Below are 19,037 nucleotides of genomic sequence, written 5' to 3' on the forward strand. Positions count from 1 at the left end.
AGGGGTTCGGGAGGGTGACAGTGTTGTAATGAGTGGATGTGAGGGTGACGGTGCTGTAATGAGGGAGTTGTGGTGACGGTGTTGTAATGAGGGGGTTGTGAGGGTGGCAGTGTGGTAATGGGGGGGGGGGTGTGAGGGTGATGGTGTTGTAATGAGGGTGGAGTGATTTGGAATATGGTCCCATGGGAAGGATTTCTGCCCTCATCCCACACGCTCAGTTCCTGCTGGTCTAACTCCGTACAAACGTTCCTGATACCCATTGCTCCAGCATTAGTGCTTTAGCCATCAGGTGCCAGGCTCCTACCCAGTGGAATTCCTTCCCTCAGTCTACCTGCTTCTCTCCATCCCTCTCCCACCCCCAACCCCTTCCCTTTGTCTATCTGTTTCTCTCAATCTCCCTCAGTCCCCTTCTCCCTCACTCTGTGTCTCTTCCTCCCTCTATCTTTCTCCTCTTCTCCATCTCTCCCTCATTCCTCTCTCTCTCAGTCCCCCTCTCTCTGTCCCTTTCTCTCTCTCTGCCTGTGCCTTCCTCCCTATCTCTATCTTTCTCCCCTTCTCCCTGTCTCCCTCAGGACCTCTCTCACTGTCCCTTTCTCTCTCTATCTCTATGTGCCTTCCTCTGCACCTCTGTTTTTATCCCCTTCTCCCTCTCCCCATGTCCCTCTCTCCCTCTGTCCCCCTCTCTCTCTGTCCCTTCCTCGCACCATCTATCTTTCCTACCTTCTCCCTTTCAACCTCTCTGTCTCTCCCTCTGGCGATCTGCCCAACGTTCTCACAAACCCTATCACACTGTCCCTCTGTCTCACACTCACTCTCTCACATTTTCTCTCTTGTCCCTTTCCCTCACTCTGTTGCTCCCGACTCCTCGAAAGACCCACCTTCAATCCTACCCTTTCAGTGGGAATTATGTTAGTCCTCGAGCAGAGTGTCTTCTCTGTGGGGCTCCGAGATGTTGAGATGAGTGGCTGGCTGGGGTTGCACTGTGGGATCGTGCTGCGTAAGGTCCTGGTGTTACACTGTGGGATCGTGCTGTGTAAGTTCCTGGTGTTACACTGTGGGATGATGCTGTGCAAGGCCCTGGTGTTACACTGTGGGATCGTGCTGTGTAAGGCCCTGGTGTTACACTGTGGGATCGTGCTGTGTAAGGCCCTGGTGTTACACTGTGGGATCGTGCTGTGTAAGGCCCTGGAGTTACACTGTGGGATCGTGTTGTGTACGGCCCTGGAGTTACACTGTGGGATCGTGCTGTGTAAGGTCCTGGCGTTACACTGTGGGATCGTGCTGTGTAAGGCCCTGGTGTTACACTGTGGGATCGTGCTGTGTAAGGCCCTGGAGTTACACTGTGGAATCGTGCTGTGTACGGCCCTGGAGTTACACTGTGGGATCGTGCTGTGTAAGGCCCTGGTGTTACACTGTGGGATCGTGCTGTGTAAGGCCCTGGTGTTACACTGTGGGATCGTGCTGTGTAAGGCCCTGGTGTTACAATGTGGGATCGTGCTGTGTACGGCCCTGGAGTTACACTGTGGGATCGTGCTGTGTACGGCCCTGGAGTTACACTGTGGGATCATGCTGTGTAAGGCCCTGGTGTTACACTGTGGGATCGTGCTGTGTACGGCCCTGGAGTTACACTGTGGGATCGTGTTGCTGGAAAAGCGCAGCAGGTCAGGCAGCATCCGAGGAACAGGAGAATCGACATTTCGAGCATCAGCCCTTCTTCAGGAATGAGGAGGGTGTGCCAAGCAGACTAAGATAAAAGGCAGAGAGGAGGGACTTGGGGGAGGGGCGTAGGGAATGCGATAGGTGGAGGGAGGTCAAGGTGAGGGTGATAGGCCGGAGTGGGGTGGGGGCGGAGAGGTCAGGAAGAAGATTGCAGGTTAGGAAGGTGGTGCTGAGTTCGAGAGTTGGGACTGAGACAAGGTGGGGGGAGGGGAAATGAGGAAACTGGAGAAATCTGAGTTCATCCCTTGTGGTTGGAGGGTTCCTAGGTGGAAGATGAGGCGCTCTTCCTCCAGCCGTCATGTTGCTATGGTCTGGCGATGGGAGAGTCTAAGGATCTGCATGTCCTTGGTGGAGTGGGAGGGGGAGTTGAACTGTTGAGCCACGGGGTGGTTGGGTTGGTTGGTCCGGGTGTCCCAGAGGTGTTCTCTGAAACGTTCCGCAAGTAGGCGGCCTGTCTCCCCAATATAGAGGAGGCCACATTGGGTGCAGTGGATGCAGTAAATGATGTGTTGGAGGTGCAGGTGAATTTGTGGTGGATATGGAAGTATCCCTTGGGGCCTTGGAGGGAGGTAAGGGGGGAGGTGTGGGCGCAAGTTTTGCATTTCCTGCGGTTGCAGGGGAAGGTCCCGGGAGTGGAGGTTGGGTTGGTGGGGGGTGTGGACCTGACGAGGGAGTCACGGAGGGAGTCGACTTTTCGGAACGCTGATGGGGGAGGGGAGGGAAATATGTCCCTGGTGGTGGGGTCCGTTTGGAGGTGGCGGGAATGACGGCGGATGATACGCTGTATATGGAGGTTGGTGGGGTGGTAGGTGAGGACCAGTGGGGTTCTGTCCTGGTGGCGATTGGAGGGGCAGGGCTCAAGGGCGGAGGAGCGGGAAGTGGAGGAGATGCGGTGGAGGGCATCGTTGACCACGTCTGGGGGGAAATTGCGGTCTTTGAAGAAGGAGGCCATCTGGGTTGTACGTATTGGAACTGGTCCTCCTGGGAGCAGATGCGGCGGAGACGAAGGAATTGGGAATATGGGATGGCGTTTGTACAGGGGGCAGGGTGGGAGGAGGTGTAGTCTAGGTAGCTGTGGGAGTCGGTCGGTTTATAGTAAATGTCCGTGTTGATTCGGTCGCCCGAGATAGAAATGGAGAGGTCTAGGAAGGGGAGGGAGGAGTCTGAGACGGTTCAGGTGAAGTTGAGGTCGGGGTGGAAGGTGTTGGTAAAGTGGATGAACTGTTCAACCTCCTCGTGGGAGCACAAGGCAGCGCCGATACAGTCATCGATGTAGCGGAGGAGAAGGTGGGAGGTGGTGCCAGTGTAGCTGCTGAAGATGGACTGTTCCACATATCCTACGAAGAGGCAGGCATAGCTGGGGCCCATGGGGGTGCTCATGGCTACTCCTTTGGTTTGGAGGAAGTGGGAGGATTGGAAAGAGAAGTTGTTCAGAGTGAGGACCAGTTCAGTCAGTCGAAGGAGGGTGTCAGGTTAGGGTGGATTGGCCGTGCTAAATTGTCCCATAGTACCCAGGGATGTGCAGGTTAGGGTGGATTGGCCGTGCTAAATTGTCCCCATAGTGTCCAGGGATGTGCAGGTTAGGGTGGATTGGCCATGCTAAATTGTCCCATAGTGTCCAGGGATGTGCAGGTTAGGGTGGATTGGCCATGCTAAATTGTCCCATAGTGTCCAGGGATGTGCAGGTTAGGGTGGATTGGCCATGCTAAATTGTCCCATAGTGTCCAGGGATGTGCAGGTTAGGGTGGATTGGCCGTGCTAAATTGTCCCATCGTGTCCAGGGATGTGCAGGTTAGGGTGGATTGGCCGTGCTAAATTGTCCCATAGTACCCAGGGATGTGCAGGTTAGGGTGGATTGGCCATGCTAAATTGTCCCATAGTGTCCAGGGATGTGCAGGTTAGGGTGGATTGGCCATGCTAAATTGTCCCATAGTGTCTAGGGATGTGCAGGTTAGGGTGGATTGGCCGTGCTAAATTGTCCCATCGTGTCCAGGGATGTGCAGGTTAGGGTGGATTGGCCGTGCTAAATTGTCCCATAGTGTCCAGGGATGTGCAGGTTAGGGTGGATTGGCCGTGCTAAATTGTCCCATAGTGTCCAGGGATGTGCAGGTTAGGGTGGATTGGCCGTGCTAAATTGTCCCATAGTGCCCAGGGATGTGCAGGTTAGGGTGGACTGGCCGTGCTAAATTGTCCCATAGTACCCAGGGATGTGCAGGTTAGGGTGGACTGGCCGTGCTAAATTGTCCCATAGTGCCCAGGGACGTGCAGGTTAGGGTGGACTGGCCGTGCTAAATTGTCCCATAGTACCCAGGGACGTGCAGGTTAGGGTGGATTGGCCGTGCTAAATTGTCCCATAGTGCCCAGGGACGTGCAGGTTAGGGTGGATTGGCCGTGCTAAATTGTCCCATAGTGCCCAGGGACGTGCAGGTTAGGGTGGATTGGCCGTGCTAAATTGTCCCATAGTGCCCAGGGACGTGCAGGTTAGGGTGGATTGGCCGTGCTAACTTGTCCCATAGTGCCCAGGGACGTGCAGGTTAGGGTGGATTGGCCGTGCTAAATTGCCCCATAGTGCCCAGGGACGTGCAGGTTAGGGTGGATTGGCCGTGCTAAATTGTCCCATAGTGCCCAGGGACGTGCAGGTTAGGGTGGATTGGCCGTGCTAAATTGCCCCATAGTGCCCAGGGATGTGCAGGTTAGGGTGGATTGGCCGTGCTAAATTGTCCCATAGTGCCCAGGGATGTGCAGGTTAGGTGCCTGTTCATGGCCTGTTTCCACACTGTCGGGATTCTATGATTCATTGGAGCACTGCAATAAACCTGATGTTGGCCAGGGAACAGGCTGTAGCCTCACCCTGTTCTGCTGTGAGTGCTGTAACCCTCCGGAAATGCCGAGAGGGAAGAGGATATTCTTTTCCACTGAAGACGGAGAAAATTTGATCAGACTTTGGAGCCTAATTCTGGCACGTGAATCTTTTCCAGTTGCGAACGCCACGCAGCCCCAGAGTGAGGTGTCGGCAACACCAGACAACGAGACAACAGCAACATCACTGAAGCTCTGCTGCCAAACTGCAGCTCAAATCTCACTCACAGGTAACAGGCCAGGCTCAACATCCACCATTCAACAGCACGTACACTGTGGGAACATCAGCCCCAGCTCAAACCCACTGTTCCGCTCCTGGCTGCGACCAACACAAGGAGTCAAATTTACACTGAGGTGGAAAAGAGAGACTGGGGCAGTGGGATTAGTTTGGGGATCGATACAGGGCTATGGGGAGAGAGTGGGGCAGTGGGATTAGTTTGGGGACTGATACAGGGCTATGGGGGGAGAGTGGGGCAGTGGGATTAGTTTGGGGACTGATACAGGGCTATGGGGGGAGAGCGGGGCAGTGGGATTAGTTTGGGGACTGATACAGGGCTATGGGGGGAGAGTGGGGCAGTGGGATTAGTTTGGGGACTGATACAGGGCTATGGGGGGAGAGCGGGGCAGTGGGATTAGTTTGGGGATTGATGCAGGTCTATGGGGAGAGAGAGTGGGGTAATGGGATTAGTTTGGGGATCGAAACAGGCCAATGGGGAGAGAGTGGGGCAGTGGGATTAGTTTGGGGATTGATACAGGGCTATGGGGAGAGAGTGGGGCAGTGGGATTAGTTTGGGGACTGATACAGGGCTATGGGGGGAGAGTGGGGCAGTGGGATTAGTTTGGGGACTGATACAGGGCTATGGGGGGAGAGCGGGGCAGTGGGATTAGTTTGGGGATTGATGCAGGTCTATGGGGAGAGAGAGTGGGGTAATGGGATTAGTTTGGGGATCGAAACAGGCCAATGGGGAGAGAGTGGGGCAGTGGGATTAGTTTGGGGATCGATACAGGGCTATGGGGAGAGAGTGAGGTAGTGGGATTAGTTTGGGGATTGATACAGGGCTATGGGGAGAGAGTGGGGCAGTGGGATTAGTTTGGGGATTGATACAGGGCTATGGGGAGAGAGTGGGGCAGTGGGATTAGTTTGGGGATTGATACAGGGCTATGGGGAGAGAGTGGGGCAGTGGGATTAGTTTGGGGATTGATACAGGGCTATGGGGAGAGAGTGGGGCAGTGGGATTAGTTTGGGGATTGATGCAGGTCTATGGGGAGAGAGAGTGGGGTAATGGGATTAGTTTGGGGATCGAAACAGGCCAATGGGGAGAGAGTGGGGCAGTGGGATTAGTTTGGGGATCGATACAGGGCTATGGGGAGAGAGTGGGGGCAGTGGGATTAGGTTGGGGATTGATACAGGGCTATGGGGAGAGAGTGAGGTAGTGGGATTAGTTTGGGGATTGATACAGGGCTATGGGGAGAGTGTGGGACAGTGGGATTAGTTTGGGGATTGATACAGGGCTATGGGGAGAGAGTGGGGCAGTGGGATTAGTTGGGAATTGATACAGGGTTATGGGGAGAGAGTGGGACAGTGGGATTGGTTTGGGGATTGATACAGGGCTATGGGGAGAGTGTGGGACAGTGGGATTAGTTTGGGGATTGATACAGGGCTATGGGGAGAGTGGGGCAGTGGGATTAGTTTGGGGATTGATACAGGGCTATGGGGAGAGTGGGGCAGTGGGATTAGTTTGGGGATTGATACAGGGCTATGGGGTGAGAGTGGGGCAGTGGGATTAGGTTGGGGATCGATACAGGGCTATAGGGAGAGTGGGGCAGTGGGATTAGTTTGGGGATTGATACAGGGCTATGGGGTGAGAGTGGGGCAGTGGGATTAGTTTGGGGATTGATACGGGGCTATGGGAGAGAGCGGGGCAGTGGGATTAGTTTGGGGATTGATACAGGGCTATGGGAGAGAGCGGGGCAGTGGGATTAGTTTGGGGATTGATACAGGGCAATGGGGTGAGAGTGGGGCAGTGGGATTAGTTTGGGGATTGATACAAGGCTATGGGGAGAGAGAGTGGGGCATTGGGATTAGTTTGGGGATTGATACAGGGCTATGGGGAGAGAGTGGGGCAGTGGGATTAGGTTGGGGATCGATACAGGGCTATGGGGAGAGTGGGGCAGTGGGATTAGTTTGGGGATTGATACAGGGCTATGGGGAGAGAGTGGGGCAGTGGGATTAGTTTGGGGATTGATAGAGGGCTATGGGGAGAGAGAGTGGGGCGGTTGTGATGCCTGAACCACCACTGATGGACAGCATCACCCATTAACCCGAACTTTGTTCAGACCCTCAGGCAATGTCCACTCTTTAATCCTCCAGCTTAGACCCCACCCATTGTTTGAATTTGTCAGACATGACCTCTGACCCCTCTGTTGGACTGAAAGGTGTCCTGGAAAAAGCAGCCCGCACATTTGGCACCCCGTCCCTCACCTTTTTGACACTCAGGAGCATTAGCAGCCTATTCAGCCTCTCCCTGTAGCTCAATCCATGTAAATCTTTTCTGAACCCTTTCAAGTTTCACAACATCTTTCCGATAGGAAGGAGACCAGAATTGCACGCAATATTCCAACAGTGGCCTAACCAATGTCCTGTACAGCGACAACATGACCTCCCAACTCCTGTACTCAATACTCTGACCAATAATGGAATGCATACCAAACGCCTTCTTCACTATCCTATCTACCTGCGACTCCACTTTCAAGGAGCTATGAACCTGCACTCCAAGGTCTCTTTGTTCAACAACACTCCCTAGGACCTTACCATTAAGTGTATAAGTCCTGCTAAGATTTGCTTTCCCAAAATGCAGCACCTCACGTTTATCTGAATTAAACTCCATCTGCCACTTCTCAGCCCATTGGCCCATCTGGTCCAGATCCTGTTGTAATCTGAGGTAACCCTCTTCGCTGTCCACTACACCTCCAATTTTGGTGTCATCTGCAAATTTACTAACTGTATCTCTTATGCTCGCATCCAAATCATTTATGTAAATGACAAAAAGTAGAGGGCCCAGCACCGATCCTTGTGGCACTCCACTGGTCACAGCCTCCAGTCTGAAAAACAACCCTCCACCACCACCCTCTGTCTTCTATCTTTGAGCCAGTTCTGTATCCAAATGGCTAGTTCTCCCTGTATTCTGTGAGATCTAACCTTGCTAACCAGTCTCCTATGGGGAACCTTGTCGAATGCCTTAGATGACGTCCACTGCTCTGCCCTCATCAATCCTCTTTGTTACTTCTTAAAAAACTCAATCAAGTTCATGAGACACAATTTCCCACGCACAAAGTCATGATGACTATCCCTAATCAGTCCTTGCCTTTTCAAATACATGTACATCCTGTCCCTCAGGATTCCCTCCAACAACTTGCCCACCACCGAGGCCAGGCTCACCGGTCTATAGTTCCCTGGCTTGTCTTTACCACCTTTCTTAAACAGTGGCACCACGTTTGCCAACCTCCAGTCTTCCGGCACCTCACCTGTGACTATCAATGATACAAATATCTCAGCAAGAGGCCCAGCAATCATTTCTCTAGCTTCCCACAGAGTTCTCGGGTACACCTGATCAGGTCCTGGGGATTTATCCAACTTTATGCCTTTTTAGACATCCAGCACTTCCTCCTCTGTAATATGGACATTTTTCAAGATGTCACCAGCTATTTCCCCATATTCTTTATCTTTCATGTCCTTTTCAACAGTAAATACTGATGCAAAATACTCGTTTAGTATCTGCCCCATCTCCTGCCCCACCACACAAAGGCTGCCTTGCTGATCTTTGAGGGGCCCTATTCTCTCCCTAGTTACCCTTTTATCCTGAATGTATTTGTAAAAACTCTTTGGATTCTCCTTAACTCTGTTTGCCAAAGCTATCTCACGCCCCCTTTGTGCCCGATTGATCTCCCTTGTAAGTATACTCCTACTGCCTTTATACTCTTCTAAGGATTCACCTGACCTCTCCTGTCTATACCTGACATATGCTTCCTTCCTTTTCTTAACAAAACCACCAATTTCTCTAGTCATCCGACATTCCCTAACACCTACCAACCTTTCCTTTCACCCTAACAGGAACATACTGTCGACTATAAAGGTACTTTTTAATCTTATTCCAGACTTTTTAAAACTCTGCTAGTCTTTTTCTTAACTATTTCTGTTCTGTAACAACATTTAAAATATCTGTGCCTAGGTACCCAGTGCCTAAGATGGTGCTGAGAGGCAACATTACAGTCAGTCGAGTGCATGTAACAGTGAAGGCTATTCTATTCTACAAGGAGAGGCTGAACAGGCTGGGACTGTTTTCCCTGGAGCGTCAGAGGCTGAGGGGTGACCTTATAGAGGTTTATAAAATCATGAGGGCCATAGATGGGGTAAATAGATAAGGTCTTTTCCCTGGGATGGGGGAGTCCAGAATTAGGGGGCATAGGTTTAGGGTGAGAGGGGAAAGATATAAAAGAGACCTAAGGGGCAACTGTTTCACACAGAGGGTGGTACGTGTCTGGAATGAGTTGCCAGAGGAAGTGGCGGAGGCTGGTACAATTGCAACATCTAAAAGGCATCTGGATGGGGACATGAATAGGAAGGGTTTGGAGGGATATGGGCCGGACAAATGGGACTGGATGAGTTGAGGATATCTGGTCGGTGGACGAGGTGGACCGACTGTTTCCGTGATATATGACTCCACGATTCGTGTCTAGGCCGGTTGAATACTGGAACGTCACGATTCGAGTTCTTCGGAATGCCAGTCTTCATTTCTGGGCAGGTAGAACAAAAGAGAAGTACAGCACAGGAACAGGCCTGGGATGATCATCTAACTCAACTAAAAAACAAACCTTCTGCCCTTCGTCAGTCCGTATCCTTCCGTATTCATGTAACCATTTAGATGCCTCTTAAACGTGGCCAACGTGTCTGCTTCCAACACCTCTTCTGACAGTGTTGTAGCCTCCTACCACTCTCTGTGTGAAAAACTTCCCTCGCGTGTTTCCCTGAAACATTCCCCCTCTCACCTTGAGCTTCTGCCCTCTTGTCAGTGAAGCTTCAACCTCTGGGGGGAGAAAAGCCTCTGACCATCTGCCCTATCGACGCCTCCCGTAATTTTGTAGACCTCAACAGGCCACCACTGTCTTCCCAGTGAAAGCAATCCTCAGTCAACGTTCGATTGACCTCTTTGTCTCTTTGTCTCTCCCTAGACCTGGGCTGGGAACATTGGATTCTGTACCCGGAACAGATTACCTACGTGGCCTGTGCCAGCTGCAGGCACACGCGGGACCTGGTATCCCCTCGCTGTCGCCAAGATCGTCCTACCAAGGGATCGAGAACTGGCAAGGTAGGTACCAACTCCGGGCATTGGAACCAGCTCGGCCAAGTGGGAAAGCAGGAGAGGGCAAGCGTACGAGGTTCGTTATGACTAGAGAGATTGGGAGTAGGCCATTCGGCCCTTCGAACCTGCTGCACCCCCCCCCAAACACAATACCATCATCCGACTCCAAAGCCCACCCCTCCACTTTCTCTCCCTTCAATCCCAGCAGCCCTGAGAACTACCATTCAACTCCTTCTCGAAAACCCTCAATGTTGGCACCTCTGGGGCCACTTTCTGGGGCAGACCAGCACACGGGCTCCCCACTCTCTAGGTCAAGAGATTTCTCCTCACCTCAGGCCTGCCCCGCGTCCTTCAGACTGTGACCCCCCCACCCCAACCCGCCCCGCCACTGGGTGATCAGGAACTGCCTTCCTGCGTTTCCAACCTGCTCCCGTCGGATGCCTGTGGAGTGGGGGGGGGGGGGGGGGGGGGGAAGGCGTGGCACAGGGATTCCAAAGACATGGGTGCCACCTCTGACGCCAGCCCTACTGGCACGAGTGATGGCAGAACGTGGTCGAAATCCAGTCCGTGAAGGGAACACGCCTTACCTTCGGATGTGGACAGCAAGGGTTGGGATGCAAGGCACTGCCCTCCCTAGATGGGTCTCCGAGTGAACCGAGGTTCTCGAGTCCTGCCTGAGACACTGAAACTCCCCGGTGTGCCCTCCCGCCCAAGATAAGGAGTTACCAGCTGTGTTCAGTCTCCTCTGCAGCTCACAAATATATTCCTGTATCTGCTTTGTTGACAAGGGGTGGGAGGTGAGATTCTGTCTGTCTGTCTGTCTGTGAAATTCTCCAACACGCTAGGAATCAATCTGTACTCTGGGCATTTTGTACAGGTTCTCACCAACCCCAGCTCAACTACATTGATAAAAAAATCCACCATCTCTGGCATAAAATATTACAGCACGATGGAGGGACTATCATTTGTTCCCTTCGTTCCTGGGTGCTGAGATTTGCTTCTGAGTTAGTCCATTAAATAACTTCAATGAATCATTCCCCACCCAACCCATTAACTCAGAGTCACAGAAACCAGGGCCCGTACCCCTTTGTCCCTCCCTCTCCCTGTCTCCTGTATCCGGCGTTCCAATCCGGATATCTCTCCCTCTGTGGGGTACCGTCGAAATTTATTGCCAAGCACCCCCCCGCCCCCCCGCTTCCACGAGAGCGAGAGAGAGAGAGGCACCGCGGGCTGAAATCCTGTGTTAAGGGCGCTACTGCAATGCAACCCGTCACGGTCAAGAGAGCGGCCATTGCAGGGATGCAGCGTGGGAGAAAAAAGAGCAGGTGGTGTCCTTGGAACGGGAAAAACAAGCCTGAGGGATCGAGTCAGCAGCTGTCAACAGCAGCAGGTGATTCTGGGAGAGTTCTCACGAAGCGCGTCTGACAGTGTAACCCATCAGAAATTCCCCAGGGCTTTCTTTCGTTCTTGGCCGGTCTTTTGAGGTAATTTTGAAACGGCAGTAGCTGTACAGAGGCTGGCGTTCCTTCACTTTCTATTTACACATGAACAGTCCCTGACGATAGCACTGCCTCATGTCGAGTCAGCATACCTGAGAACACACCTTCTTATATCAAACAGTGCTCCCTACTGGGACCAGATAATACCCCGAACTCACATTCTATGAAGTCTCGCTGGCTGACCTCGTTACAATCACTACATCCGAAGATGTGCAGGTTAGGGTGGATTGGCCAGTGCTAAATTGTCCCATAGTGCCCAGGGGTGTGCAGGTTAGGGTGGATTGGCCGTGCTAAATTGTCCCATAGTGCCCAGGGGTGTGCAGGTTAGGGTGGATTGGCCGTGCTAAATTGTCCCATAGTGCCCAGGGGTGTGCAGGTTAGGGTGGATTGGCCATGCTATATTGTCCCATAGTGTCCAGGGATGAGCAGGTTAGGGTGGATTGGCCGTGCTAAATTGTCCCATAGTGTCCAGTGATGTGTAGGTTAGGGTGGATTGGCTGGGCTACATTGTCCCATAGTGTCCAGGGATGTGTAGGTTAGGGTGGATTGGCCGTGCTAAATTGTCCCATAGTGTCCAGGGATGTGCAGGTTAGGGTGGATTGGCTGTGCTAAATTATCCCATAGTGCCCAGAGATGTGCAGGTTAGGGTGGATTGGCCATGCTATATTGTCCCATAGTGTCCAGGGATGAGCAGGTTAGGGTGGATTGGCCGTGCTAAATTGCCCCATAATGCCCAGGGATGTGTAGGTTAGGTGCACTTGTCAGGGGTAAATATAGAGTAATAGGGTGGGGGAATGGGATTAGGTGGGTGACTGTTTGGAGGTTCAGTCTGGACTTGTTGTGTAAAAGGACCTGTTTCCACACTGTAGGGATTCTGTAATTCTGTGAATCAGTCTCCGCAAAGTCTGCCCAGGATCCCCTTCCGTCGTGTCGGAATACCTTCTGTTGTAAAATGCCTGGTGTCAGGATTTGGGAATCGCTGAGAATCATCGAATCCCTCCGGTGCGGAAGCAGGCCATTCGGCCCATCGAGTCCTCACCGCCCCTCCGAAGGGCATCCCACCCATACACTCCTCCCCCACGCCACCCTATCTACATAACCCTGTACTCCCCATGTCGAATCCGCCCTCACCTGCCCATCTTTGGACAGTGGGAGGAGACTGAAGCCCCTGGAGAAAACCCTGCTGACATGGGGAGAAATTGCAGTCTGAAAAGCAACCCTCCATCACCACCCTCTGCCTTCGACCATCGAGTCAATTCTGCATCCAATTGGCTAGTTCTGCCTGGATACCTTGCTAAGTAATCTCCCATGGGGAACCTTGTCGAACGCCTTACTGAAGTCCATGTAGGCAAAGTCCACCACTCTGCCTTCATCCATCTTCTTCAGAAAACTCAATCAAGTTTGTTGAGACATGATTTCCCACGCACAAAGCCATGTTGACTATCCCGAATCAGTCCTTGCCTTTCCAAATACATGTCCATCCTGTCCCACAGGATTCCCTCCAACAACTTGCCCACCACCGAGGTCAGGCTCACCGGTCTATAATTCCCAGGTTTGTCCTTACCACCCTTCTTAAACAGTGGCACCACGTTTGCCAACCTCCAGTCTTCCCGGCACCTCACCTGTGACTATCGCTGATACAAACATCTCAGCTAGAGGCCCCGGAATCACTTCCCTAGCATCCTGCAGTGTTTTAGGGTACACCTGATCCGGTTCCTGGAATTTAGCCACCTTTATGCTTTTTTCAAAATGTTCAGCACCACCTCTTTTGTAACGTGGGACACTTTTCAAGATGTCACTATTTATTTCCCAAGTTCTCCAGCTTCCATATTCTTCTCCACAGTAAAACTCTGATGCAAAATACTCAGTTAATATCTCACCCAGCTCCTGCAGTTCCACATATAGCTGATCTTTGAGGGGTCCTAATCTCTCCCTAGTTACCCTTTTGTCCTGAATGTATTCGTAGAATCTCTTTGGATTCTTCTAAACCCTATTGGCCAAAGCTATCCCATGTCCCCTTTTTGCCCTCCTGATTTCCCTCTTAAGTACACTCCAACTCTTCTCGGGATTCACTCGATCTATCCTGTTTATACCTGACACATGCTTCCTTATTTTTCTCTTAGCCAGTGCCTCAGTTTCTGAAGTCATCCAGCATTCCCTATACCTACCAGCCTTCCCTTTCACCCTGACAGGAACGTACTGTCACTGGACTCTCGTTATCTCATTTCTGAAGGCTTCCCACTTTCTAGCCATCTCTTTACCTGCGAACATCCACCACCCCCCCCATCAACGTTTGACAGTTCCTGCCTAATATCATCAAAATTGACCATCCTGTAATCTAGAGCATTAAGTTTTAGATCTGGGTCTAAAACTTTTCCATCACTACTTTAAAACGAATAGAATTATGGTCACTGGTCCCAAAGTGCTCCCCCACTGACACCTCAGTCACCTGCCCTGCCTTATTTCCCAAGAATAGGTCAAGTTTTGCACCTTCTCTGGTCGGTACATCCACATACTGAATCAGAAAATTGTCTTGTACACACTTAACAAACTCCTCTCCATCCACCATTATAACCCAATTATTCTTACAGATAATGGAGATCTCCTTACAAATTTGCTTCTTAATTTCCTTGCTGACTATTGTGCACGGGGTTAGATACAGAGTAAAGCGCCCTCTACACTGTCTCCCATCAAACACTCCCAAGGCAGGGACAGCACGGGGTTCGATACAGAGTAAGGTGATCTTCCCTTTCTTATTTCTCCGTTCCATCCAAATAACTTCCCTGGACATACTCCCTGGAATGGGAGAAAGTAGGACTGCAGCTGCTGGAGATCAGAGTCGAGAGAGAGTGTGGTGCTGGAAAAGCACAGCAGGTCAGGCAGCATCCCGAGAGCAGGAGAAGTGACATTTTGGGCATCAGCTCTTCATCAGGATCCTGACAAAGGAGTTATGCCCGAAATGTTGATTCCCCTGAGACTGACCGGCTGTGCTTTACCAGCACCATACTCTTTAATGCATCCTCCTTGGAATATCCTCCATAATGTTATCAGAAACGCCTACACCCGCTCCTCTCTTGCCCCTCTTTCCAATAGCGTCTGCACCTCAGAACATTAAGCTGTCAGTCCTGTCCATCCTTGAGCCACAGTTCTGGAAAAGCTACGTTATTTCAGTCCCTACAATCGTCTGCCTTACCTGTCAGGCCTCGAGAATTGAAGTAAATGCTGTTTAATTCATCAGTCCTACCTCGCTCTCTGCTTTGCTCCGACCTGCCCTGACCGTTTGACCCACTCCTTTTCCCAACTGCGCCAACCTCAGACTGATCTCTTACTATCTCTTTGCATCTCCTTCCTCCCTTGACTAGTTTAAATCTTCCTGAGCAACTCGGGCCAATCTCACCGCCATCATATTAGTCCCCTTCCAATTCGGGTGCAACCCACCCTTCTTACACAGGACCCCAGAAGAGACTCCAATGATCCAAAAACTCCTCTTCTCTCTCTTAAATCCCTTATCCTGAAATGATGAGCTCTCGTTCTGGATCGCTCCGTAATAGAAACCATTCTCTCCGCCTCTTCGTTGTCAACATCAGCATCAGATATGACTCCATGAGATTGCCTTCCATTCCTCAAAACCCCAGCCGATCCTCATAAATTAAGCCTTTGGATTTTTGAATTGAAGTTTCGGTTTGTACATATCATGTTCCTACAGGGGTGGGGGGAAATGTGTCCAGAACTGTGTCATCGGTTTCAAAGGTGAAGGGTCATGACCCCAAGAGGGGGATACATAGAATCCCTACAGTGCGGAAGCTGACCATTCGGCCCATTGAGTCCACACTGACCCTCCGAAGAGCATCCCACCTAGTCAGGTCTACCAGCTCAACCCTTAATTCTTTCTCCACCTGCCTGGGGAATACCTCATGCAGAAGCCTGGATGGGGATGTTAGATGTGTCTGATGTGGAGGAGTCCTGGGCTCATTACTCTGTATCTAACCCCGCGCTGTACCTGACCCGGGGAGTGTTTGATGGGGGACAGTGTAGAGAGAGCTTTACTCTGTATCTAACCCCGCGCTGTACCTGACCCGGGAGTCTTTTTCTTTAACGGGACTATGTTGAGGAATCTTTAATTCCAGTTTAAAAGAGTTCAGAGAGCTTTATACTGTATCTAACCCTGTGCTGTCCCTGTCCTGGGGAGTGTTTGATGGGGGGACAGTGTAGAGGGAGCTTTACTCTGTATCTAACCCCGTGCTGTCCCTGCCTTGGGAGTGTTTGATGGGAGACAGTGTAGAGGGAGCTTTACTCTGTATCTAACCCCGTGCTATCCCTGCCCTGGGAGTGTTTGATGGGGACAGTTTAGAGGGAGCTTTACGCTGTATCTAACCCCAAGCTGCCCATGTCCTGGGGGTATTTGATGGGGCCTGTGTAGAACCTTAGAGATGTAAGCATGGAAACAGACCCTTCGGTCCAACCTGTCCATGCTGAGCAGATATCCCAACCCAATCTAGTCCCACCTGCCAGCATCCAACCCATATCCCTCCAAACCCTTCCTATTCATATACCCATCCAGATGCCTCTTAAATGTTGCAATTGTACCAGCCTCCACCACTTCCTCTGGCAGCTCATTCTGTACATGTACCACCCTCTGTGTGAAAAAGTTGCCCCTTAGGTCCCTGTTATATCTTTCCCCTCTCACCCTAAACCTATGTCACTAGTTCTGGACTCCCCAACCCCAGGGAAAAGACTTTGTCTATTTATCCTATCCATGCCCCTCATAATTTTGAAAACCTCTATAGGGTCACCCCTCAGCCTCCGACGCTCCAGGGAAAACAGCCCCAGCCTGTTCAGCCTCTCCCTGTAGCTCAAACCCTCCAACCCCGGCAACATCCTTGTAAATCCTTTCTGAACCCTTTCAAGTTTCACAAAATCTTTCCGATAGGAAGGAGACCAGAATTGCACGCAATATTCCAACAGTGGCCTAATCAATGTCCTGTACAGCTGCAACATGACGTCCCAACTCCTGTACTCAACACTCTGACCAATAAAGGAAAGCATATTCACTATCCTATCTACCTGTGACTCCACTTTCAAGGAGCTATGAACCTGCACTCCAAGGTCTCTTTGTTCAGCAACACTCCCTAGGACCTTACCATCCTTGCGTTACCTGTCCTGGAAATGTTTGAAGGTAGTGTTGAGGGAGCTTTACTCTCAATTCAATAGAGGAGAGAGAGAGAGAGAGAGGCTGAACAGGCTGGGGCTATTTTCCCTGGAGCTTTGGAGGCTGAGGGGTGACCTTATAGAGGTTTATAAAATCATGAGGGGCACAGATAGGGTAATTAGACAAAGTCTTTTCCCTGGGGTCGGGGAGTCCAGAACTAGAGGGCCTAGGTTTAGGGTGAGAGGGGAAAGATATAAAAGAGACCTAAGGGGCAACGCTTTCACCCAGTGGGTGGTACATGTATGGAATGAGCTGCCAGAGGAAGTGGTGGAGGCTGGTACAATGACAGTATTTAAAAGGGACTAGATTAATTTGGGATATCTGGTCAGCATGGACAATTGAAACCAAAAGGTCTGTTTTCATGCTGTACATCTTTAGGACTATGAACTTCTTTGGGCAACTTAAAGACTCAGTACATTGTCCCTTAAGTCATAATCGTCAATTGAATTATGTGTGTACCGTGTCCTATTTTACAAAAGTCCTCGCCCAACTTAGACATAGCAGCTTGCCCCTGAACCCAGTTACTGGATCAGAGGGTGAACTGAGTTGCTGTAAAGGGGCTAAAACGTGGAACCTGTGTCGCTTATGACCGAATGGCCTTCTCATTCTGAACCCCACAGAGGAGCTGCTGCAAGGCTGTGAAGACAGTATGGATCCCAATTGTCTACGTGGATGAAGATCTGTCTCTGGTCACGAGCAACATCCCCCTAACTGAAGAGTGCGGCTGGTAGACAGCGAGCAGAGACCTTGTGGGATGGACAGCTTCCCCTCTTCACTAACCCACATCTACTCCATGGCGGTCAGAGTGCAGACACAACCACCACGCATTTCAGAAAAAAGTATATATAGATTTTTCACCAGGAGCGAATGTGCTCGTGCTGGGGAGGTGTGGAAAGTGACCAGGAGTGGTGCTGGTGCTGGGTTGTTTTATTTTCTGGGAGGGTATGGGTTAATGTAATGGGGACAGAGGGGTGGGTGAGGGTCGGCTGGCTGAGAGATGTATTAAAGAGATAGATGTGAGTGGGCAGAATACAAATCTTTAACAAACTCATGCCTGGAAAGTGAAATGCATTGTGCGCTTGGGGATTGGTTCTGGCGGGTGCGTTTGCGCTGGTCAGTGTGACAGTCACTGACCCCATTCCCGTCGTCCTCGACTCATGCTTCCTTTGACATAACCCACCCTAGTCACTCACCATCCTCTCCACCCTCCCCCTGCCTCATTCATCCCAAATCCCTAACCAGTCTCCTCATCCCTCCACTCCTTTCACCAATCTTCCCTGCTCTCCTTCCATCTGGCGCTCCTCTTCGCCTGTACACAACCTTATTCTACCCTCCCACAACCCCCCCCCCCCCATCCCACTCCTCCCATACACCCTTACTCAATCCTCACACCTGACTCTTTCCCTCATACCCATCCCTTCTCTCCACCCATCTGCACTACCCCCTCCCCTCCTGTACATCCTGGTCCTTCCCCCACTCCCCTCGTATGTGTCCCTGCTCTCCACACCCTTGCCCCATCCTGCACGCCCCTGCTCATTCACAACCCCACCCTGCCACTTGGTCCCTGTGACCTCCCAACCGCTGTGTTGCTCCCTCCTGTCTCGCCCCACCTTGCCATCTCTCCAGTATCTCAACGCCCTGCCCGGTGCTCAGTCGTCACCCAGTGTTGCCTAATCACCCACTCACACTCCCATAAGATGTGCTCCTCCCAACCACACAGCAACTCTGGAGAACCCAGTTCCCTTCCAACTTGTAACTCGGAGGTCCGTCGAGGCTGAGGCAAGTCTTCAGCTCCAGGAAGCACCTTCGATCGCACGCAAAGGGCACGAAGGATGGCGTCGAATCTCTTCAGAAGATGGTCTCTCGATCCTCAATATCATCCAGTCCTCTCAGTGGCAAACTCTTGCTCAACTTGCAGAAAGCTAACCTTCGACCAAGAAGTTTCAGGTGTCCCAGTGATAAGAATGCCATTCGTTGGTTCCCTCACTGATTAGAAGTTTACGTCAGACTTGAATACACTTAAATGACCCAGCCCCAACAGAACAATACCCTCAGAGGGAAAGTTGTGGTCACTGGACCCAACGCACTCTCCAACTGACGCTCCAGTCGCTCGCCTGACCTAGTTTCCTCATCTTTTGGTTTGCCAAACCTTCCATCTACGCTACTATTCCCAAGACGAGGAGTGGCACTGGAATCCCTGATGCCACGTTTGGCCCAATGTCACCTCATCGCAAGCTCAGTCACTATCTGCCCTGGCAGCCGAGGACTTGGCACCCAAAGAGCCAAGCTGCCCTGGAGCTTCACAGACAGATGTTGCAGCTTTGCTAAAACTGGCACCTGGCATGGTGACGGGTGGCTGCACAAGGTGAAGCTCAGCTCAACCTTCACTAG

General features: G+C 51.5%; 1 protein-coding gene across 1 annotated transcript in view; it reads left to right on the plus strand.

Moving 5' to 3' along the window:
* Positions 1-17,590, plus strand: part of LOC140457173 (uncharacterized) — a 168,927-nt gene extending 151,337 nt beyond the window's left edge. Inside the window, exons 4-6 of the mRNA XM_072551235.1 lie at positions 4,698-4,808; positions 9,808-9,944; positions 17,267-17,590. Coding sequence (XP_072407336.1) covers positions 4,698-4,808; positions 9,808-9,944; positions 17,267-17,377 — 359 coding nt within the window. The 3' untranslated portion in view covers positions 17,378-17,590. The remainder of the gene's footprint in view (positions 1-4,697; positions 4,809-9,807; positions 9,945-17,266) is intronic.
* Positions 17,591-19,037: the final 1,447 nt, after the last annotated feature.

The sequence above is a fragment of the Chiloscyllium punctatum genome, chromosome 31 (genome assembly GCF_047496795.1).
Source record: "Chiloscyllium punctatum isolate Juve2018m chromosome 31, sChiPun1.3, whole genome shotgun sequence".
Lineage (NCBI taxonomy): Eukaryota > Metazoa > Chordata > Chondrichthyes > Orectolobiformes > Hemiscylliidae > Chiloscyllium > Chiloscyllium punctatum.